The sequence below is a fragment of the Miniopterus schreibersii genome (assembly GCF_964146895.1).
Source record: "Miniopterus schreibersii genome assembly, chromosome: 1".
NCBI classification, from domain to species: domain Eukaryota; kingdom Metazoa; phylum Chordata; class Mammalia; order Chiroptera; family Miniopteridae; genus Miniopterus; species Miniopterus schreibersii.
In genome coordinates this window covers 194,106,493-194,130,432 of record NC_138101.1, presented here as the reverse complement: position 1 = coordinate 194,130,432, position 23,940 = coordinate 194,106,493, and the positions used below count along the sequence as shown (strand labels likewise).

At 53.2% G+C, this 23,940-nt stretch overlaps 1 protein-coding gene across 2 annotated transcripts in view; it reads left to right on the top strand.

The window, feature by feature from the left end:
• The window catches only part of ITPK1 (inositol-tetrakisphosphate 1-kinase), a 177,643-nt gene that overhangs the window by 107,978 nt on the left and 45,725 nt on the right, over window positions 1-23,940 (top strand). For both annotated transcript variants that reach the window (XM_081147907.1, XM_081147908.1), the window contains one exon: window positions 9,322-9,447. In XM_081147907.1, the coding sequence (XP_081004033.1) occupies window positions 9,322-9,447 (126 nt within the window). The remainder of the gene's footprint in view (window positions 1-9,321; window positions 9,448-23,940) is intronic.

Here is a 23,940-nt window from a genome sequence, read left to right as displayed (position 1 = left end):
AAGGCCACTGACTGAAGGCTCAGGCTCTGTCCACAACTCTGCCTTCCTCCATTTGTTCTCAGTAGTGGAGACCTGGCATTGTGCACACAGTGACAGACACCCTGGGCAGAGTTTCCTGGCTGGGTGTGTTCGTCAGCACAGGCTAAGCTAAGTTACTGTAACAAACAACCCTGGTAACTCAGAGGCTTATTTCCGCTCTTGCCTCATTCTGATAGAGTCTGGTGGCCTCTCAGCTTACTGTTTATCCCCTGCTGCCCTCCTATTGTTTTGCTTCCCAGAACCCTTGTTGCTGCTGCCTCCCAGGGACATTATGAGGATTAGATGAAATGAGGTATGTAATGTGCCCAGCACGGCGCCTGGGACTTCCTCCGCATCTTGGTAGTCCCGTTGGAGATGATTGTTAGGATCGTGCTGGCAGGGAGCCAAACAGGGCAAGAGAGGCTTACAGTGACGCTAGAGAAATGAGCCTCTCATAGGAAGAAAAGCCAAATTGCTGACATCTGTGCAGCATGGGTGGCTCTGTTCACGTGGGGACCTGGTGCCTGTCCCCTCACTGCGTGCTGGGGATGACTATAGGAAGGATGTCTCATTGCCCTCACTCTGCAGGTGAGGAAACAGGCTTAGGGAGGTGAGGGAAGTACCCTCCAAAGGGCTGGAGACTCTGCCCTGTGCTTTGCACCTTTCTGCCCCTGGAGGCTCAGGAAGAGGAGAATTGGCCTGGGGAGGGGGGACTGCTGAGGGCAGGAGGACTTGGTGGGTTTCCTCCTCTGGCCAGGGGACAGGACAGTAACAGTGTGCACAGGACAGCCAGCTTTTGTTACGTGGCCTTGGACTCTTTCTTTCATGCTGGTCCAGATCTGCTAGCCCTTTCCATGTTCCTTTTCTTATTTTTTCCGAGCCTGTGGTTTGTGCTTGCTCCTCAGGACAGGACCAGACCAGTGGTTGGCACAAAGCGGGAGGGTTTGGTTCCCGGCACTCTGGCTCCGGGCTGCAGGCATCGCCCTGTGAACAGGAACAGGATGGAAGTAGCCCACGTGGCCAAGCCATGCAGGGTCGAGGGACTCATCTGGCAGATTTAGGGATGGGCTTTTCTGGGGTGCTGGGTAGCAGCCATGTTGATGGTGTGGCTCTCTCTTCAAGGCTCCTGCCTTCTGACCTTAAGGGATTGGACAAGTAATCTTCCCCTTACAGGATAAATCCCAACAAAAGCCCAGCCTTAACCTGAATAGTTACCTGTTGAGGCCCATTTGCTTTAATTTACTTTTCTCCTGCATTCCCCATCCCTCTTCATTTCCTTTGTTTGAACACATGGAAGAAGAAAATCCCACGGGGACACTGTTAGGGAGGCTAGGCTAGGTTGTGCTGTGTTAACAATCAGCCCCCAAATCATACTAGATTAAAACCGTGTGCCATTATGTCTCACTCATGCAACATGCCCAGAGGGGGTCAGCTGGGCCGTCAGTTCATCATAATTGCACAGAGATCCAAGACTGAGCAGCTTCCGTCATGAATGTTGCCAGTCCTGTGCCAGCGGCCGAGAGCAGGCTCTGGAGGCCCTGGCACTTGGCGGTTAGATGCCTTGCCCAGGAAGTGACCTGCTTCACCGTTTCTCACAGCTCATTGATCAGCACTAGTCATGTGATGACACCCTGTTACATGGGAATCAGGAGGAGCAGTCCTGCCATGTGTCTTGGAAGGCACTGCTATACCCATAATGACTACCGTGCCCAGAATCCTCCCGTTCTCATGTTTGTGTGTCCTTCCTGTCGGCGTCCACAGCACACATGGTTCCACGTGGTTGTGATACACGCACCCACTCTTCATTGTCATCCCAGTAGCTCTTTAATATGCTCTGGTGCAGGTGCCCCGTCATTACTTAGCCAGTCCCGTTTGGGGACATGTTTTCTGTGTCTTTTCTCTTGTTGATTGGCCTCAGTGAATCTCTGGGCCAGAAGTGCTGTTTGCCTGCAGAGTTTTTCCCTCCAGCCAGCATCCCAGGAGTGAGCTTACTGGGTCAAAGGGTGTGGCCGTATTTATCCTTCTAATCTGCTCTTGAACCTGGCTCCCTAGCATTGGATGCAGCCCAGGGTTTTCTAAGCTCCTCCAAATTCAGGGTGAATCCTGTTCTTAAGAGCACTGCTTGCTGAGTGGGTGTAACTTTTCTGGCTCTTTGAAATAAAGTTGGCTTGCAAATTGCCAGAACTCTGGAGCTGTGAGGTGCCTCACCACAAGACCATTTCACCGACTTGGCCCCTCATCATCTGGGGAGAAAGGTCATCCACTCTTCTGCCTTAACTAGATTGCTCTCTACTCTCATTACCCCAGTAATTAGACACCATTTACTGAGAAATTGGGGAATTGGGTGAGGGAGCAGTGCCCCCAGTTCCCCTCCCCAGCCTGGGGCAGAGGCTGCTGGGCTGCCAGCCTCCTATGAGAGTTGCTCTTGCCAGGGAAGAGCCTCCGGTCTCCTCCCCCTGAGCTGTTTTTTCAGAGCCAACCGCTCTAAAAAACACATGCCTGGTGCCACATCCTCTGAGGCCACACTCCCTTTTGAAGTCTGTCGGTGAGGCACCAAACCCGACTTTTCAAAAGAGACCTGCCTCTGCTTGGTGGGGCCTTTAAACACTGGAGGTGGCAGTCCTGTCCCTGATCCTCAGATCCTGAGAGAGTGCAGAGGAATAAATCAGACCTACGCCGCATGCCTTTCATCTGGGCTGTTTTGTCTGGATCTTGGTGGAGACAACATTTTTGATCTAGTGACTTCCACTTAAGTCACAGCTGGAGACACACCACTTTGCAAGTGTGAATTGAGGAAGAAGGGGATGGAAAGAAAGCCCCAGGAGCCCGGGACACCTTTTGGTTGAGAGGTTAATTGCCTGGTTTTGGCTGGACAGAGACCTGGGTCCCCCTGTAGCTGTATCTCTCTATAACCATGGGCAAGTTACTTAACCTCTCTGTGACTCAGTGTCCTCATCTGCACCTCACGTGCTTGTTAGAGTTGTATGTGGCCCAAACTAAGAAAGAGTTTTAAAGTGTTAATCATCATTAACAGCAACGATAAATTTTATTGTGGCAACAACTACTTTTGAGGAGTCTAATATGAGCCAGTACAGTGACCTAACTTTGCAAAATTCAAATTCTGGCCTGTACTCCAGCTCTTGACAGAAAGTCAGGAAAATGTCCGTTGGTCAAGTAATACTGTGAATGGTAAGAATAGGGAAATATAATAGCTGAAATTTATCGAACGCACTGTTAAGTAGGAAAAACACAGCACCTGTGTTTCTCCTTTACTCTCGTTTACACATTCAACACCGCTGACTCCAGATGGTGGGGGTTTTAATCATAACCCAGCAATTCTGCAACACCAGCTGGGTGTCCTGTAGTGTGACTCAATTCTGACACTGCCTTCCTGGAGTTAGCATTCAGGTTAAAAGGCCCAGCTCCACAAGACTGCCTCCCCTTCCTCCGCCCCCTTCAGATGCCAGTCTCAAGTCCAGGTTGTTACCTGCGCTCCTGACCAGTTGGCTGGAAATTGGAGGTTCTCATGACCCCATCCTCAGTTCGGTTAATTTGCTAGAGCGGCTCATAGAACTCAGGAAACCAGTTCACGTACGGTTTACCAGCTTATTATGAAGGATCTGAGAAAGGATACAGTGGAATATCCAAGTGGAAGAGCTGCATCAGGCAGGTATGTGGGAAAGGGGCACAGCTTCCATGCTCTCTTGGAGCGAGCCACTTACCAGCACCTCCATGTGCTCAGCAACTCAGAAGTTCCCGGAACCCTGAATCCTTGGGATTTTTATGGAAGCTTCATCCCACAGGCGTGATCCATCAATTAACTTAATTTCCAGCCCCTCCCCCTTTCTAGAGAATGGGGGGTGGGCCGGAATCTTCTAATCATGGCTGGTCTTCCTGGTGACCAGCCCTCATCCAGGAGCCCACCAAGCTTTGCTTCATAGAACAGAAGACTCTCCTGTCATCCAGGAAATTCAGAGGGTGGTTATTTCACAGCTGTATTCGTTGGCACTAGGTCTTGTTGAGAGTGGATGTGACCAGTGAGACCCTGGCAGGTTATTTAACCTTTGTGCCCCTCTCATGGGTCCCCATTTCAGGCCACTGTGAGAATTTAACGAGTTACTGGGTGTAAAGTGTTTAGAACAGAGCCCAGCGCAGAGCAGGCATGCGAGAGCTGTGCACTAGTGTCAAGATTAAAATTGAGGCTCCGAGGGAGTGGAGACCACACAGGCCTGGCCCTACACCTGCCTGGTTCCCACCCTGGCTTCACATGCAGCCTTCTGATTCGGGAAGTCAGTTGCAGCCTGTTTGGGCTGCTCAGAGACGTGTAGATTGTTTTCAGGTCATATCACACATTGCGGTTTACATCCAGAGAGGATGAGCAGCCTGTTTGTGGGGGTCAGAGCCAGGTTTCCTGAGTCCCCCCAGGCTCCCTGATGTGTCCCAGAGATGGTTTTGTTTTTGTTTTTTTTATGTGTAGCTAGTTATTGATTGTATCAGAAAGCATGTGGGGAAGTTTGGGGGAGAAGGGAGAGCTGGGAATACAGCCTAGAAGACCCCCTACCTTTGATCTCATCTTGACTCCCCTGCCACATTCTCTCCTTTGGGGACTATATTAGACAGGGTAAGCTAACGGCTAGTGCATAAAGTCCCCAAATTTTGGCTTAACACACTGAAGATTTATTAGTTCATACCGCAGCAGAATCCCGCTCATGGGAGTGCCTGGCCCTCTAGGGCTTCGGCAGCTTCTATGGATCCTCTGCTTCCTGCCTGCACAGGAGGCAGGAGAGGGGCAGTCGTGGGCCACCTTTCCCAAGGTGCCCGCCAGAGTTCAGTGCTGTGGGTCAAGCCCAAGCTCTTTTCTGCAGAGGGGTAGCTTAGGGCACCCGAGGTGCTTGGAATTGACAAATACAAGGAGTATTTAGTGCCGAAGAGTTCTGTATCCCTGTAGCTGCCCTTCTCCCTGGATCACACCCTTCCCCACCCATCTCTGAGGTCCCATTCTCCCCTCCCTCTTCCATGGCTAGGCCTAGACACCTCCTTCTCCAGGAGACTGTTTCTAACTCCCAGAGCAGGAGTCGCCCTGCTTCGTGGAACATCCCTTCTAGTTGGTCTGCAATGCTCACTTTTTCTTTAAAGCGTAGGTTACATTTGCACACATTTACCATGCTCTTACCTCGAGCCACTGTTCTAGGTCCTCTGGATGCCAGATCTCTGCCAAGGTCGTTGGGTATCTTGGGGTCTGGTAGAGGAGTCGATGTTAAGGAAATGACTTTATAATTGGAAGTTATGGAATAATCCTGGGGGGATATGCAAAGGGTGCCGGGGATACGGAAGAGACCAGGGAGCCATGGATTCTTCCTGCTCGGGGTGGGGTGAGCTGAGAAGTCTGAGAAAAGATTGAACTTTTGAGCTGGGACTTGGAAAACAAGAACTCACTACATGGACAAGGGGCTCCGGGGGCTGGGGAACATTGCAGGCAGAGGGAGATGTCTCCCTGTGGGATATGGAGCAGCACGTGGCTGCCTCCCTCGCCTGAGTCTGCCTCCAGAGTGAGCCAGCATGCTCATATGACTGCCTGAGAGCCCTGAGGAGAGCCAGGGGCCTGGCACATAGCAGGTGCCCAGGAAATGGTTGTGGAAGTAGTGAGCGAGTGAGCAGAAGTGTCGTCCTGAGCACTCAGAGTGGTGGTAATGCCCTGCGTGGGCTGAACACCACCCTGTGCCATATCCATAAACCATGTCCTAATCCATCAAAACAGCCCTGAACGGTTTAGGGAATACATAGTCACATCCTCATTTTATGAATAGGGAAACTGAGGTGCAGAGCAGGTAAGTGAGCTCGATGGGTTTCTGGTGTCTGCTGTGCCCACCCTTCTCCCGACCAGGTGGTGGGGAAGGTGGGAGGGCCAGAGCCTGGCTGCCCTGGCTGCCGGCTGGGCATGATTGGGCTGCCTGTTTTGAAGTTAGAGGTGACTTCCAGCCACTGGGGTTTGCAGGCCTTTGTTTCATCTCCTTGGAGCCCTCCCCCACCTCTAGTCCGCCTTGCTGCTTAGTCGCTGAGGGAACAGTGGGCCTTTGTTTCTCCGGGTTCTGAGTGCCACACAGACAGCGCCCAGCATTGGCCTCCCAGGATGGCGTGACTTGGAAGCGCGGCGCCCGCAGACCTCCTCTGGCCACAGCAGCGGCCCTTTCATAGAGACACCTTGTTACTTGCTGAGGGGGGCCAATCGGAGCCCTTCTGTGGGACAGAACAACAAGTCCCTGGGAAAGTTCCTTTTTCTGGGGGCAGAGTGTGGTCAGAAAGACAAAATGACATGTATGAGTTCACTCTCGCATGAGCCCCTATCCCCACCCCATTTGGGAAACAGAGCCTCTGAGGTGTGCTCCCTTCTGGGGGGTCCCCTTGTGGCATCCCCCCTCTCTGAGGGTCCCCTCCTCTGATTGATGCACCCTGTCCTCTGAGGGTCTCCGCTGAAGTGTCCTGGGTTCTCAGGAGCCAGCCTCTCTCCATGGTGCTTCTAGAACCTGCCTGAGGGCCCCTCCTGAGGGAGCAGCCTGTCTTTTCCTTCCCAGCCAGTGGGGGAGACTGAAGTAGCCCATCAAAGCTTGTCTGGCCATCTGGACAGCCTTTTAGAGACACCGACAGGTCTGCTTAGGTCTCAGCAAAGATGCTGCAGTGAGAGATGGCCAAGCAGGAACCAGACCAGGCCTGATGTGTGTCCCAAGTCACTGTTATCGTGAAAGGGTTATACTGGCATGAAAATGTTTGGAAAATACACAAAAGAAGGTGGCCAGCATCCAGAACTCAACTGTTTACCTTCAGTGGAGCAGCCGGGAACGCGGAGAGCTTATTTTCCAAACAACTCATGGTTGTCAGGTCTACAGGCCCTGGCGGGTGCCAGGCAAGGATGAGACAGGGCATCTCCCGCCCCAGACCCACTGGGACCCCATGGCTCCTCTCGGATTGATTTCTGTCCCTCGTGCTGCACAGGAGACCTGGAAGGTTCTCCCTGGGGTGGAGTTTCTGACTGGCCCCAGGGTGCGCTCCCCAGCATCCCTTGTGTGGCCTGGTTCTCTTCTGAGTGTAGCTGTCTTGGTCTGAAAGTATTGGCCTCTTGTTTGTGGTGCCTGCCACAGTGGAGCCATAGGATACAGCAGAAGTGGGTTTGTGTCTGTTGCACCTTTTGAGAATTTGCTATTCTTTTCCCATGTTATCACTTCTCACTGATTTCTCCATCTCCCTTCAAATTCTGCTTCCTTTCTGGGAAGTGGGGTTGAGTGGGATTGTAATACTGAACCTGGAAACAGAAACAGATAGTCCCTGGCAGTTTCTGTTTTAATTGGAGGGGAAACTGAGGCCCAGGGGATGCTGAGCTGGGCTTTTGCACAGGCCCAGGATGCCTGGCAGCTCAGCTGGGGCCTGAGCCCATGGGTGTTGCTGTTTGGCTTCTGTCCAGGCCTCAGCTGGGCCACTTTCCAACTGGGGGCCTTGGCCGGTCGTTTTTCCTCATAGGCTCTTGGTGTCCTGATGTGTGAAGGCAGGAATGTCATCCCCAGGCTCTGGGCTTGCTTCAGGACCAGTACCTCTTTCCCACCCAGGAGCCCCAGAAGGGGTGGTCAGCTTCTCTGTTGGTCTGTGTTTTGTTTTGTTTTGTTTTGTTTTGTTTGTTTTGTACATAGGCTAGTCACCATGGGGTGGGTGGGGAGCCTTCATTATTCCCTCCCTCCCTTCCTTCCAATAAGGGAAATCCCATAACATCTTTCCAGACACTAAAAAAGACGAGTTAAGGATATCAGCAGGAAAGAGCTCACACAATCTGAAGGTTTAACTGAAAAGGAGTTTAAATCTGGGTAGGGTCACAGGAGGCGCCCTGGGAATGGTGAGCTGTCACTACCCCAGGCCTGAGGGAGGGAGGGGTGTACGGGAGCCCTAGAAACAGCAGTGGTCTTGGGGAAGGGCTGCCCTGCCCACGGGGACTGTGGCTGCTGTCAGAAATATGGATGAGAATGGTTAACACACCCAAACTTCTCTCTCTTTCTCCTTCACATCTTCTGTTGGTGCCTCCAATTGGTTGGACTTGGTGGACAAGGCAGCCAGGTGGATGTGGCTTTAGAGGACAGCTTCCCAGGGTATAGCAGTGGCAGGGGTGGGGGACACTGAAGGACCAGCACAGGCTCAGATCTGTTTGTGTCCCAGCTCCACCGCTTTCTCACTGTGAGATCCTAGGCAGGTTTCAGAGGTCTGTGTTCTCCACCCATCTGTTAAATTGCTTCTCATTATGGGGTTGGGAAATAAAAATGAACACACGTTAAGTTTTCAGCACGGTGCCTCCTAGAGCTATAGTTTGTAGCTGTCGTTGTGATTTCTTTACTAATGACTGTGAAACAGTCAGCCTTGAATCCTGGAGGAAGTCCCATTTGGGGGTGGGGCTGAGGGCAGGGGTGGGGTTGGTGGCCTCATCTGGCTTCTATTGAGGCCATCCAGGGGGTCAGCCAGGTGCCGGATTGGCGCCTGCTGCCTCCAAAGGACCTGGCCTTGCAGGTGGTGGTGTCCGTGTGCCGGGCGGCAGACATCTGGCGGGTCAGGCTGCCCTGGCTGTTGGCAGGTGCTCCTGTCTTGGGGTCAGGTGATGCCGACTGTCTGTCAGCCTCGGGCTCTGGCTCCCTGGGGGCCTTGTCTTCATAACCCTGTGCTCTTGAAACAATAAACATGTGGCCAGTGGAGCAGGGCGAGCAGTGCCCCACAGATCACAGGCAGCCCTGTACTCTTCATTTCGTCGTGATCAGCCCCAATTCCAGTGGACTTGTGAACCGCTGGTCTTTCAGAGCAGCGACTTTCAGATTTGTGGAGATCACAGCTTTGCTGAGACTTTGTTTCATTTTGTAGAGTGACCTCTTGGACCTCTGTACACATCTGGCTGTGTGACTTCAGTGGTGTGACTTCACCTGGCTGAGCTCTTCCTGAAAAATCTAGGTTATGGGGCAGACGGGGTGTGTTCAGTAAATGCTGTCTCTATAAAGCGATTTCACAGTGATGGTTCGCTGGACCTTTAGGTTCTTTGTCACCTTGATTCCGTGTGTGTGTCTTCTGCACCCTGGGTGGCATGGGGCTCAGGGACAGAAGTGCAGACACGGGGCCTGACCTGGAGGAGTTCCAGGATTCTGTTTGTCCTGTCTGTTTCCCACGAGTGCCAGCCCTCCCGACCCCTCGCTCAGTGCTGCAGGGACGGGCAGAGGGCGGGGATAGAATAGGGCAGTGGGCTCAGGTGCTGAAGCTCTTCTTCTCTCTGTCCCCCCCTTGCAGCTGAACCTGAGCCAGCCGATTGAGGAGCAGGGCCCCCTAGATGTCATCATCCACAAGCTGACTGATGTCATCCTCGAAGCCGACCAGAACGACAGCCAGTCCCTGGAGCTGGTGCACAGGTTCCAGGTGAGCGAGGACGACAGAGGAGGGAGAGCCTGGGAATGGCATGTGCATTTCTAAAGCTGTAGCAGCTTCCTGGCTGCGTACACCCCAGAGGCTGCTCTGTCGTCGCCAGGACATGGCTTGCGGTCAGGCGCTTCCCTGCCAGGGCCTCCGTCTGGGTGTGAAATGGGATTGAACCAGGGCATGGTTGGCACGCCCTCCACCCTCTACCTGTGTAGACATGATTTACTGATCAGAGTACTGCTGAGTCCAGATGCGGCTGCACACGCTCTGCATGCACACAGGCACACACACAGCCACAGCCAGTGGTTCTCAGTTGGCACAAGGGGTGGAACCTCTTGCCATGCTTGAAGAAAGGGGCCCTTGAGGTGTTAGACTGGAACAGCTGCACTTGGCCCCGAGTCCTGCCTTGGTGGAGAACCCCTTCTCTGTGCTCATTACCTTGACCCTGTGTGCTTGTCTCTGAGCACAGACCACATCCTCTTGGCTGTTCCTTCCTCCCCGCCCCCTTTCCCCAGCAGCTTGGGTCCTGACCCCACCGTGACCTGTTCCCCACCTTGGGAGGTGCTGCCTTTGCCCCCACAGACTTGTCCTGTATTTTTTCTCTCATGGACAAGAACGTGATTCATTCCTCTGGATAGTGGCTGGGGGTCATGAAAAACAAGGTCATATTATCAGTGAAAAGGCAACTGAAACAGAGGGCCTCCCTAGTGGGAAGGTTGCTTGAGCTAGCACTTTTCAGCATTGATAGTTGGAGCTCTGACCTCCTGTGTTTCTTTATCAGGACAAAGGGGACTCTCATTGCCACACAGTAGCCCTCCTGCTGACAGCGTTTTCTTTCCCCCTGTGTTTGGGGTCCGTGACCTCAGCCTCCCTCTCCTCCCCGTGGCTCTGCCAGATTCCTGCTTCCTGTGTGCAAGTGGCCCAGATGCAACTGTGGCCAGCGGGTGGCCCCTGCCTGAGGGAGGAGATGCTGTCCCCATGGGTTGCCCTCCAGGGTCTTTTACCAGTGGCCTGAAATGTTTCCCGAGGACCGGAGGCCACTGGAAGGGCGTGTTCAGCCTCCTTTGTGGCCTTGCTGAGCCTGTTTTCTTATTGTAAAATGTGTCAGTACCAGGAAAACCTCCCACTGCGTGGGGAGGAGTAAGTCACACAGTGTACATAACGTGCTCCACACAGTGCTCGGGCCCCAGCGAGTGCAGATCGATGCCATTTGATCACATGACCTCCCCGAGCCTTAGTTTCCTCTTCCATAAAATGGGTATGCCGATCGTTCTGCTTCTCAAGGTGCGCAGATTGCTGCGAGGAGTAATGTTCATGTCCGTTGAAGTGCCTAATGTTTGCTGAATGCTTGCACTATTGCTATGTTCCTTCTATCGTCAAGGATAAAGGACTGCAACCCCCAGCCTGCCCCATGGCCTGTGAGCTAGAGAACAACCACCCCCTGGGGGCCTCCCATGCCCCGCTCCCCTCAAACACACACAAAACCCGAAGCCCAGGGCAGGTGACCACTGAGCAATAAAAGAACAGGGTTCCCTGTGTTCCCGGTCTTGCTAGAAGAGAAGGTTACAGAGGGAGCATGTTGGGGGGCTGTGGGGACGTGCAGCTTAGGTTTCAGCCACCGGGTACATTTCCCAGGGAGGTCTTGCTGGGTCCCTGGAGTCTGTCCCACCCAGGGCATACACCCAGCTAGCCCTCAGATGACTGAGGTGACCTCAGGATAACCTCCCAGCCCCGAGATTTCTGGGATGAATTTCCACTGCGGTCTGTTCTGCATGAAGCCGGATATCTGATAAGGACAGGATGCTTCCTGCTTTGTGAAGGGAACAATCCTTTGGGGAAAAGGGTGACAGGCTGCACTTTCCAGAGGCCCCAGGAAGAGAGGACAGGCGGAGGCTGGTGTAGAGAAGGACCCAGAGACGCAGGGTGAGGGCCAGGGAAGAGGCGGCTCAGTAGCTCGCAGGCCTTCCTGCCACCAGGCACGGTGCCGTCAGTGATGACCTGTCATCCTACTCTGCATGCGATATGAGAGTCAAGTCCAGAGCCAGACCAGATAGACTGATATTTGACCTTGATCACATGTTGTTTTCAGATTCCTGGTTTAATTTTTTTTTAAAGATTTTTTTATTAATTTTTTTAGAGAGAGAGGAAGGGAGAGGGGGAGAGAGAGGGAGAAAAATATCCATGCAAGTGTGACACAGATTGGCTGCCTTCTGCACGACCCCTACTCGGGATCAAGCCTATAGTCTGGGTATGTGCCGTGGCCAGGAATCAAACTGGCAACCTTTCAGTGCACAGGTCGATGCTCAACCCACTGAGCCACTCCAGCCAAGGCTCCTGTGTTAATATTTTTGAGACATTAGCAAGGAGGCATTGGCTTAGGTGGGAGGAGGGGTACAGGGTCTGTGGAGGCTGAGGGAAGTCGATTTCAGAGGCAAGAAGCAGAGCCCAGGCCTTGGGTTTGCAAAGCTGGCCTTTCCACATTTTGCTATAAGAAAACAGAGTAAGATGGTTTGCTCCAGAGGGAACTCATCTCAAAGGTGCTTTTCCAGAGGTGCTGTTCAGGTCCCTGGGGAGATGGTTTGGGATGCGGGGTGAGAGATGAGTTTCTAAAATGTTCCTGAGAGCCCTAAAGCATTCTGCCTTTGGGATGCTCCCATTAAGCCTCCAGGGCTGGGGATGGAGAGGAATTCTCAGAGCTGAGAGGTTATGCTTTTTTCCTGGTTGCCCTTGTGGACAGGTTGGAGAGTGTGGGACTGGAGCTTACTGCAGATCACTAAAGCTGGTTGCTATAGAAACCACCCATAAGCTTTAAGAAAAAAAAATACTGGCCTTGAGGGCTTGGCTTGGAGAGCCTTCGGGATGATTCAGTTGTTTTCTCTGCCAAGTTCATGTGGAGCCAGCAGCCTGGTGCCGCCAAAGTGCTGCCTGAGATGCAGTTATCAGTGAACGGACCTGGGCAAAGGTCTCTTAGGGGCTCTGCCCAGGTGGTCGGTGGGGCTGGGGTGGTGGGTGGGTCCCTATCCCAGGGCTCAAGGGAGCAAAGAGAACTTTCTTCTCACTGTGGCATCCAGGGCTACCTGTGAGTTGTGGCAGGCAGTGGTCCTTCTGCTTCTCCAGCCTCACCCCAGAAAGGTTTTGCTGATCATGTCCCAAGAGGCATTTGGAGCGTTCTTGGCGGATCTTTGAAGGAATTTCCCTAGATGAACTTAGAAGGGAAGGTTTGAGTCTAAACTGTTACCTCTTCTTCCCATCTTGATTAGCTGGAAAGTTATTAAGTGTGCCTGAAATGGTCCCTGGATCCCTAGTCTGAACACGAGGACAACTTCCTCTGCTGTGGCACACCGTTCACTGAGCTCCCTGCCAGGAGGGGAGGCCAAGAGGGAAACCAGGATCTGCTCTCATAGCCCTAGAGTGATGAGTTAGGAGAAAGGCAGATGTGACCACTGCTCGATTGGCTTAAAACTGTTTCACGCCCTCTCACTGAGGTGATGATAAAGACTATAATCTCTAATATGGCCTTGGGGCTGCCCAATCTTTTGGGCCCCCGCCTTCCTCCCCAGTCTCATCTTGTCCTACCTGCCCCTTCTGTGCTATGCTGGCCCTCGCAGAGCAGCTGCTCAAGCTCTGTGAAGTTTCCCATCTCAGTGCCTTTGCACAAGCCATCCCCTCCTTGCTTAGGATTCGTGCCTCCCCCACCCTGCTCTCAGCTCAGGCATCCCTTCCTCAGGGATGTCCCCCTGATTATTCGACTAAGGACCTACCCGTATCCTGGACCCTACCCTCCTAACTGTGTTTTTTTCCTTTCCTGCTTTTGGAAGGTTGTAATTCTTTATCAGTTGCTACTGCTGGTCTCTCCATTAGGGATTAGCTCCACAAAGTGGGGATTGAGTCTGTTTCACGTGCATGAGGCATCCCCATTGCCACACATGGGTCTCCATGTTTGTGGAGTGAAAGAACATTGTGGGTGCTGGCCTTGTGCAGGGTGCCCTGGTGGGGCAGTGGAGGGAGTAAGCTGTTCCAGTGGGTAGCTGGGAGCAGGCACCAAAGGGGGGTCAGGAGGGTTCCTGAGGCCATAGCTCTGCCATTGGGTGCATGTGGCAGGCCTTCAGGGTTGGACAGTGGGGCCATAAGGTTGGAGAGAGGGCTTTTTCACTCCTGGCTGTGGAGCTTGGACTTTACCCTGAAGGTTTGGGGTGGGGGTGGGGTGATAAAATCAGATTAAATTAGAGTGAGAGAGGCCCTTGGGGGTGGGTTGCCAATGCAAGATGAACTCTGAGCCGTGAGGACACCGTAGTCATTGGAGCCTAGCAGTTTCTGAGGTGATGAGGGAACTGGTACCATTGGAGGCTCCAAAGACAGGCTCCCACTCACCTCTCGGGTCCCTGTCAGCTTTTGATGGCATGGAATGGGTCTAGGTGGGGAGCCCTTTCCTCACTGTCTGGGTGCAGCAGAGAATACACACGTTGCCTGTTGGTCCTTTATCACTGTCTGACCTGAAAGGACACAGCATAGAGTCATTTTTACTAGCCCCATTCCCCATCCCACCCCTTATTTAAAAAATGGGTTTATTGAGTATAACTTGGGTACCATACAGTTCTCTCATTTAAAGTGTACAATCCAGCCCAGCCTGGCGTGGCTCAGCGGTTGAGTGTCGACCTAGGATCCAGGCGATAGGGGTTCGATTCCTGGTCAGGGCACATGCCTGGGTTGCGGGCTGCAGCCGATCAATGACTGTCTCATCATTGATGTTTCTATCTCTCTCTCTCCCTCTCCTTTCCTCTCCCTGAAGTCAATAAAGATATATTAAAAAAAAAAAAAGTGTACAATCCAGTGGTTATTAGTGCATTCAGACACTTGCACCATCATCACAGTCAGTTTCAGAACGTTTCATCACCTCAAAAACAAACCCGTCCCCCTGAACATTTCACTCTCGCTCCCAGCCCTGAGCAACCCCTACTTCTGTCTGCAGATCGCCCTGTCTGGACTTTCACCTGAATGGAGTCACACAATACGTTACCTTTTGTGTCTGGCTTCTTTCACTTGGCATGTGTTCAAGGCTCTTCCACGTGGTAGCATGAATCAGTGCTTCACTCCTTTTTCTGACTAATATTCCACCGTATGGATGTATCACACATGTTTATCCAGTCATCGCCTGATGGACATTTGGTGATTTCCATCATTCGGCTATTATGAAGAACTGCTACAAACGTTCGCATGCATGCTTTGCATGTCCTTGTGTTTTCATTTCTCTTGGGTATATACCCAGGAGTGGAATTGCTGGGCCACGTGGTCGATAGAGGACCCACCAGACTTGGCCGCAGCGGCAGCACCATTTTGCACTCTCAGCAGCGGTGTGTAAAGGCTCCGGTTTCCCCACATCGTCCTCAATACTCATGATCTGACTTTGATTTTAGCCATCCGAGCGGGTGTGAACGAAATGGCATCTTGTGTTGATTTAAATGTCCCTCGCGATCAGCGATGTCAAGCACCTTTTCGCGTGCTTGTTAGCCACCTGTTTATCTTGCTTGGCGCCGTCCTTAGACTTCATGTGTGCATGTCTGCAGCCCACCGATTTGCCTTTTTCCTCCCTTAGATGGTTGGGCCCCTAGCATCGTGGGTAGGAACGTGCACTGGAGCCCATTGTCCGAGTCAAAGCTCTCCCGCCACGTCTTGCTGGCTGGCCTGTATGTCAATTCCCTCATCTCCAAAATGTGGACAGCCATGCTCCCTCCCTGCCGGGGCTGTGGGAGGACTGAGCATGTAGCTCATATCAAGCACCCGGGGCGCTCAGGGTGATGATCCTGGAGGAGTGCGCAGACCCCTGCCGGACCTGGCTGCGTGTTGCCTGTCTCCCTAGAAGTATAGCTGCAGGCTCCTTCGTCTTGAGGGTGGTGGAGGGTTGACTTTCAAGGCCCTTCCTGCCCCATCTGTTGGGATAGGCTCGGCTGTGCTGCAGGAACAAGTGGCTCCTGGAGCCCAGCACAGGCTTTTTTCTTCCTGGGATACACCTCGTCGGAAGGTTGGCTGAGCTCTGTGGCGTATCTGGGACTTGGGGTGATGAGGCAGCTGCTGACAGGTCATCATGGCAAAGGGAAGAGACCTCAGTGAAGCTTGTTCTGGCTCTAGTTTCTGCCCAAGGTGGTATGTGCCATGGACTCTCACATTGTAGTGGCCACACCCACCAATCCTCAAGGCCATGACTGACCTCAGGGTGTCAGGGAAGTAGGATCACTTGCAGGCCAGGGAGCCCAACATGTGGACAAGAATACAGCAGCCTTACAGTGCTCTTTTCTTCTAAAAACACAGGAAAGATCATTAAACTCTTTAGCATTGGTGTATTAACCCTTTGCAGTCGTATTAAATTTGGACATGGGTGTCGTACTGGTCGGAATTAATTTCCATTGAAAGAGCAGTGATACATAACATGCAGTGTCGGGGCAATGTTTTGGTTCGTGACACGGTTGCTTAGACACTTAAGAGCTTTCAGAGAAATTACGAACTGATACATGAATGAATAGAGTTAAGATTCGTACGGTTCCTTGCTGTGGTGGCTGAGAGCAGACATACGACCGCAAAGGGTTAAATGTGACCACGCACACGGTGCCCTCAGAGTGTGCCTGTACCGTGTGTGTGAGCACTCGCCACTCTGCTAGTGCCTGGGTGCGATGACACCCAGAAGCGCTCTGCCCAGGTGGCTCACTTAGTGACACTCAGTTATGTCAGCTTGTTATCGTTATTATTCTGATGCCGGGGCAGTAGTGCTGCTTTAGCCACCTTATCTGTGCGCCGGCCCCTGCCAACTTGAGAGTTCTCAGCCGTAATCGGAGTCAATAAGGCAGTGATTGTGAAACTGTCCCCAAATGGGAGCTGTGCTCTGTGACAGGGTGGAAATGTGGACTGATTTTAGCTTACGAGGAGGGGAGGGTAGAAGTCAGGGGTCCTGGACACCCCTCACCTGGGCCTTGCTGGCCCCACCTGCCATACAAGGAACGTGCCGGGATGGCAGCACAAGACTGGCACTGGGGGCTGTGGCATCCCACTCAAAAGGCGGTTGCTGGGAGCGGTATTGATCACCTTCAAGGTCGTAGCTCCATTTGCTCCTGACCTCTAGGGCTCAGAGTGATTTCACAGCTGCGTTGAATCAAACCCTGTCAACCTCAGATGCTTGTTGAGCAGCCAGCAGCACAGGTAGGATGCTGTGGGGATGGAGTGGGAGTAGAGGAAACAAAAGCTTTTCTTGTTCTGGGTCTCCTAATCTGATTAGGAAGATAACATCTAAACCCATCAAAATTGTGAGTTTCTGTCCCTCTTAGGGGCTGAGCCTGGTGTCGTGTGACCTCCTGGTTGGTGGGGTCAGAGTAAGAACCCGGGTGCCAGTGAAGGATACAGGTGGTCACCATGGAGCCACAGAGAGGCCACTGTTTCCTGAGCGTATCCCATGGGGCCCTCTCTACTTTGGGCACTTCAGTCTCTTACCTCATTTAGTGGGATGACAATGAATTCCCCATTTTTCAGGTGAGGAAACTGAGGCCCAAGGATGTTAAGTCACTTGATTGGGCTCACTCAGAACCCCGCTCGTGCTTTTTCCAGATACGCCTCAGAGGGGCTTTGGCTGACAGCTAATGGACCCTGGGGGTGGTGAGGGCCCGTGATTCAGGGTCACCTGAGGAGGAGATCACCATCTCGGACAGCTGGTGCCACATGATGGAACACTGGCTGGCAGATGCCAGGGGAGGCAGAGCTGGGTATATCTGGTGGTCCTGGTTCCAGAGGACAAATCCTATCCTGGGGTGGCCATGAGGTCAGCCTCCCCATGACTGCTGCCCTGGGTCGTAAGGCCACTCCTCCCATGGAGGGATGGTGCACAATCTGTCCATTGTGCACCCAGGCCAGGCGGGCAGTGGCTGTGAATCCTTCTTTCTGCCCTGGGGAGATTAGTGCCATTTAGTGCCATTAGCCAGCTGTACGGCCTTTCCTGTGTGGAGAGGAAGACACACAACTTTATGACCCTGTTGTCAGCAGGAGTGGAGCTGGACTTTGTACAGCAGTGGGTGGTGTGGGTGGCAGGGGTGGGAGGGCAGCCTCCCTGGAAGCTGAGCTCTGGCCCAGCACGCTGGCTGCGGTCCCTCTGTGTGTGTGTGTATGTCTGTTTTACAGCACAGGGTTTGAGAGATGCTAAGCTTCAGAAAGACTCATGTTTATTAACAATACGTTCTCCCAAAGTTGTAGGAAGACATTGTATATACATTATTTTAGGGTTCTTAATCCTTGGCACTGTTGACATGTTGGGTTGGATCAGTTTATATTGTGGGGTGCTGTCCTGCGCATAGTAGGATGTTTAGCAGCATCCCTGGCCTCCACCCACTAGGTGCCAATAGCACTTGGTTAGTGCTTTTTTCAAATATGCCTCACAGGCTTTGGCTGGCAGCTGATGGACCCCTGGGGGGTTTGGGCCCGTGATTCAGGGTCACCTGAGGAAGAGTAAGGTCACCATTGGGAGTGTGAACCACCAGGGAGGTTCCAATCACTTTATCATCCTACAGCCTCTCTGAGGAGTTGACACGAGCTCAGAGGCCTGAAAGTCTTGGTAAGCCAGGGGAGGTTGGGGAGCAGGCCAAGGGGGCAGCGTCTGTCCAGGCCACTGGGCAGGGCAGTCACAGAGGCCTGAGGACCTGGAATAAGCTGGTGCAGCCTGAGCACAGTGGCCAGGGGAGTGTGTGCAAACTGAGCATGCTTGGTGGCCTCAGTGAGAGGAGGGCTGAGGTGTACAGCAGGAAGTCAGACAGTGGTCTGCAGCACTGGGGGTCATTGCCAGGGTGGCCTCAGGCAGCAGTATCTCTCTCTGTTCTCATGCAGCCAGAAGCTGGGGTGGCTAAGGGCTCAGGTGAGGGCCCCAGGTGGCTTCTGGGTTGTCGCAGAGCTCAGCAGCTCACTGGAAACGTGGCTGTGGTTCCAGATGGCTCCTCACACTGCTGACACAGTGTGGGTGCCCTGAGTTCTGGCTGTCATGCTGCACACCCGCTGAAGCTGGTGGGGAGCCTAGGGGCCTTGGGGAGGCCTCGGCTGGCTCTGGGAACTGAAAGTGGGGCCCTGCAGGGTGGGGCAGGCAGAGCAGGCCTTTGCCTGGATACTGGGAATCAACCTGAGGGTGGGGGCTGCTCCATACGCCCACCTGAGCAGGTGTGTGGAGAAGGTGCGGAGGGGTTAAGACAGGAGTGAGGGGCTGCTGCTGAGCTGGGGTGGAACTGAGCTTTTGTGACCTGGGACCAGGCAGCCCCTTTCTGGTCCTCACTTTGCTCAGCTGTCAGCTGCGACATTTGGGTCAGATGGCCATCGAGACCACTTCAGCCCTGACATGACCCCGGAGTGGAAATGCCAGCTTGTCCTGGCTTAGTATCCGCCTGTCAGGAGACACCCTGTCTTGACCAGCTCCCGTCCCTGCACACTCCTTTCCCAGCTCTGGAGGCTGTGTGTGGCCTTGGTATCTCTGTTTGCCAGAGGACTGAGGGGTGGTATGGCACCATAACAAGGCATGTGGCATTTGTCAGATGAACAAGCTGACTGGGCACCTTGCCAGCCTTGCGGAGATGGGAGATGGAGAAGGCTTATGAGTTTGGTGCTGGAATCTGGAGACAGAAAGGGAGGCATTGTTTCCATGGGGGGCCTGGCCAAGAGGAGGGAGAAGGCATTTGCTCTCTCAAATCATGAAGTGTTCGGTTTCCTTCCCACCCTCTCTTCCGCATTCTGGGTTATATTTTGGCAGGAGCTACATTTTTTCCCTGGACTTTCCTGTCACCTCTGTGAACAACAGAGTTTCTCCCCCTTTGGGACCATAGTTTCTCCCAGTCCTGTTCATGCTACTTGCCTGATGGCTGAGCCAGACGTGTGACACCTCAGATGGTCTGGGGAGAGGACCCAGATGGATGGATAGTTGTGGGTGGTATCTGCCTTCAGGTGGGGGTGCCTCTGACTCAGAGGCCACCTTAGGCACACTGGGAGTGTGTGTGCAAAGTGACACCCAGGAGAACCTCTTGTCCATGTTGGTGCCCAGGCCCAGCCAGCCCAGCCAGCCCTCCACATGCGGACACCGTCTCTGCGCCTTCCCTGCATCTGGAAAGGGGTTTTCTTTGCACCGTCGCTGGTGTGTGTCCTATACAGTGCACTCTGGAGGCTGGAGCCTGGGGGCTCCGACCTCACCTTGTCCTTTCTGAACCCCTGGTCTGTGACCCTCCTCTTCACCAGCAGGGACGGGTGGGGGGGTTATTGTTGGTATCTGCCTCGAGGAAGCTTCTTCTGCCCCACTGTTTCTCCCACCTCCAGCCCAGCCTGGGGCAGTGAATTTTACCAGTCTGCTCTGCTTGTGGACTGTGATTCTGGGGGAACTCTTTAGGTGTGGCTTTTCCTACAGGGTCTCTGTGTGGCTCCCAGCAGTCCCAACTCACTTATTTTGGTAATAGGTAACATGTGCCTATAGAACAAATCTGACAACAGCCTCCTCCTGGTTCTTATCTCAGGGCAGCCATTGGTTCCAGTGGCCTTGACCCTGTTCAGGGGGTTCTGTGTGTGTAATCAAAGACGGCCTTCCCTTCCCGACCCAGAGCCATTGTTCTGTACAGTGCATCTTGGGAATGATTTCATATTGGTCAGCCTGCTTCATTCTTTTGTGTGGCTGCATGATAGTCCATTAATGACCTTAACGTTCTTTTCTTAACCAGTTCTCTACTAATAGACATTTAGGACATTTCTGATCATGCCTTACACACTTGCTACCGTGATGAAAATACCCTTGTGTGTATATCTGCACGTGTGGGGAATTCTGTGGCATAAATACCTAGAAAGGGAAATGCTGAGTTTATGCATTCTTAATTTTGGCTGTTGCCCAGTTTCTTTCCATAGAAGTAGTAGCAGTTAAATTACCGCCAGCCGAGTGCCAGTCCACGCTCCACTACGTTTGGAGGTGTTTCTGAGTGGTTTTGTTGGCACAGAGTCTCAGAGTGTGGGAGGGTGCCAGGGTCCCAGCCATCACTCCCTCTTCCTGTTGTTTCAGGGCCCTGGGAGGGGCGATGTCTATGCCAGGTGCACACAGTCTGTTTGGACCTTGAACTGGGCCACCCTGCTTCTGCCTGGTGCCCGAGGGCTCACACTTCCCATTTGTCTTCTCCAGTCCCAGCTGTAAGGCCCTGACCACCCTGGCCTGCACTCATGGGTTTAAATAGTGAGTCCGAAGAGCAAACAGGGTAATGGGCAAATTTTCACTGTAATTTTCCTCATACTGGCTCTGAGAATCAGAGAGATGGTATTGTGCTGAAGGTCTCCCTGGTGGGGAGGTCTGTGCACGTGCTCCTCAGGCCAGCACTGCATCTGACGTGCTGCTCAGGCCTTGACCCTTCTAAGCTCAGCCCCTGGGCCTCACACACAGCTAGACAGGTCACTGCACAACTCACAACTCAGAGCTGGCCCCGTCACTCCCGGCTCAGGACCCTGTTGCTTTAGGATCAAATCCAAACGCCTTGGCTGGTCTGCCTTCAGCTGTCTCTCCCGCCCTCTGCCTTCACATAACCTTCCTGTGAGAGCTCTGTCCACCTAGCCACGCTGGGCTCCATGTCTCCCTGCCTTTGTTTCTGCTGTCCCCTCTGCTTGGAATGCCTTTCCTCTTCAGCCATGACCCTTTGTGGCTCAGTGCTACTGGCCTCCAGAAACCTCTGTGTTCCCCCTGCACCCCTGTGCATACCCATGTGGCAACCCTCCTTTACTCTGATACCACCAGGCACCCACTTCTCTCCCCACCTAGGAGCCCCAGGGAGGGTGGGCAGAAGGGGACTGCTCTGCAGCTGAAGAGGTGACGCCCATGTTCACACACCTCTTAGGGGCTCTCATTTGGCCTGGTCTCATGCTCCCCGGGAGGCCTCAGGCTGAATGCTCAGACACTGGGCATCTCTCTGGAATACAAACGAAGGTGAGTTAAGACCAAGCTGTCTGCTTCTGGGGAAGCCTCCTCTCCCAAGGAGCAATTCTAGGAAAGTTGGAGAAGCAGCAGCAGGTGAGGAGATGCCCTCTGCGTGCCAGGGTTGAGCCTGCAAGACACGGAGGGTCACCTTTGTGCCTGCACAGGAAGACAGTGTGGTCCCTGACATGGTGCCATTGTCTCTCTGTTACTGTTGTGCCTGTCCTGTGGGCACATGTCTTGCTGCCCTGCTGAGATTGGGTCCTGTGTTGTCACTCTGCTGTGCTCAAGAACACAGGCCTGGGGCCTGAGGAGGCACCCTGGCTCCATTCAGAGGCCCATGAGCTTTTGTTGTTCGTTCATCACATCGCATAATCGAAGAATCCTAGGACTTGAAAGTTAGAAACGGTGTTATAAATAAGTGCGTTATCCTGGCCCTCATTTTATACGTGGGAACACTGAGATAGGAATAACTTAAGTGACTTTCAGAACTACACACAGTTCATGGTGGTTCTAAAACTTGAATCCAGATTTCTTACCTCTGCCTTCGCCTTACTTTCACAGTGCCTCAGAGTCTTTGTGCTGGGATTGGGACCAGCCAGGTGGCTGGGCTGGAAGAAGTGACCTGCCATTGACTGGGAGGTAAAAGCCTTGGCGACAGTCAGGGACTGTTACACAGGCTGTACACTGCTCAGCTCAGTGGTAGACCCTACGGCTCCTGTGTGGCTGGACTTGGCCACCCTGCCCCTGCTATGCGCTGGATGCTGCCACAACCTTCTCTTGGCCTCTGGGAGCCCAATCCTAAGGTTTCGCTGCATGAATCTCCAGCCCCTGCCCGAGGCTAGACCTGCCTGCCTCTTAGACCCTTGCCTGTGATTCTTAAACAGCCATGGGCGGTAGGGTTTAGTTAGGGCCATGGTTGGCCGCCTGGCACATTCTGTTACATCAAGGCACCTGGGCCCAGCGTGGATTCTCAGGACTGTCTGTAGCATGTGGTTTTCTGTAAGCTCTAATGAACAGGCAGGTGTTCTCGGTGGTGTGAGGGAGGCTTTGCCTGGGGACGTTTGGCCCTGGCCTCAGCTGATTTTATGTCCACGCACAGTGGTTGATTTCACGGCTTCAGTGGTCTGCCCAGAGAATTCATTAGTTGTCTTCCCCAGAATGCTTTGCTCAGAGTGGCTCATGACCTCACATGAAGCTGAGCCCCCAGGGACAGGTTTCACTTTCCGCAGAAGTATGCCATGCCTTTGAGGGTGTGAATGCTGGTAACACTCCTATATTCTGTTAGTCTTCCCTCCGCGGGGCCCTCCTCCATTCAGCAGGTGTCCACTGTGACCCTCTTGCACGTCCTGCACATGCCAGCCCTGAGGATCCTGCATGTCCTTCCCTCGGTCCCATGTGGATCCTCAGCCCAGAGGCCACTGTGGACTCAGACATCTGGTCATGTCAGTTGTTCACTCTGCTGAGAGGTGTCTGTCTTCTAGTTTGTTAGTTTTCTTGATCCAGGGCTGAGAACAGATGCAGAGACTCTGGCCCAGTGTGTTGCTCCTTGGGGTGGTGGGAGGAGCAGATGGGGCCACCATCTCAGCTCTGCGACTGTACTATGTGACCTTGGGCTAGTTTCCTCGTGCTTCCTCCCTTCTGAAAAGGAACCCTTTGGTTGTGCAAGGTCTGACCATCTGGGACTCTGCCTCTGGGAGAGGGAATTGCAAACTGTCCCACTTTCTCTTGCTTTACTGTGCGCTGACATCAGATGCAGCTGCAAGCCTGGTCTCACAGGCTGGACCCTCAGCTACAGGCCTAGGCTTGGGCTGGTCAGACATGGAAAGGCTCACTCCTCTCCTTTCACATAAATTCTAGAAGCATGCACCTGAGCAGTCTGGCTGTATTAGAACTAAGAAGCTGTTCCTTTGGCTAGGTCTCCACAGGCCTTGTTTCCGTCACTAGAAGGCTCTGGAATCAAGTGGCTTGGGTTCAAGTCCCATCCTGCTTACTTCCTAGCTGGGAGAGCCTGGGCAAGGTAGAGGTGTTCTGAGCCTCAGTTTCTGTGTCTATCAGTGGGCTGCTAACAGCACCTACAGCACAGGGTTGTCATGAAGAATAAATGCGTCGGTTCCTGCAAAGTATGTGGAACACTGTCCTGCGCTTTGTGAGGAAAGGTTAGCTGCTATCATTTCCATGCTGTTCCCTCACCCACCCTCACTGGGGATTGAGGGGTCCCTCGCACACGCACCAGGCTTGCCCTCACTGTGGTGCTTGCATGAGAGTGGCTCTCTCTGTCAAGTGTCTGCTGAGATACGACTACCCAGGAAGCCATCGACTACCCAGGAAGCCATCGTTCAGAGACCCAGCGGGAGACTACTCGTTCCGCAGGGGGGTCTGGGCAGCTTCCACCCGTTCATGCTTCTCCCACAAGTGGCCCCCAGCTCCAGTCCTTTCTCTCCCACTCTAGACCTGACTCACTGAGTCCATATAGATGAGAACTGAGGTTTCGGAGGCCCATCATTCCAAGGACGGGCTAGGATTTTACCCCAGGTCTGGCAGCCTCC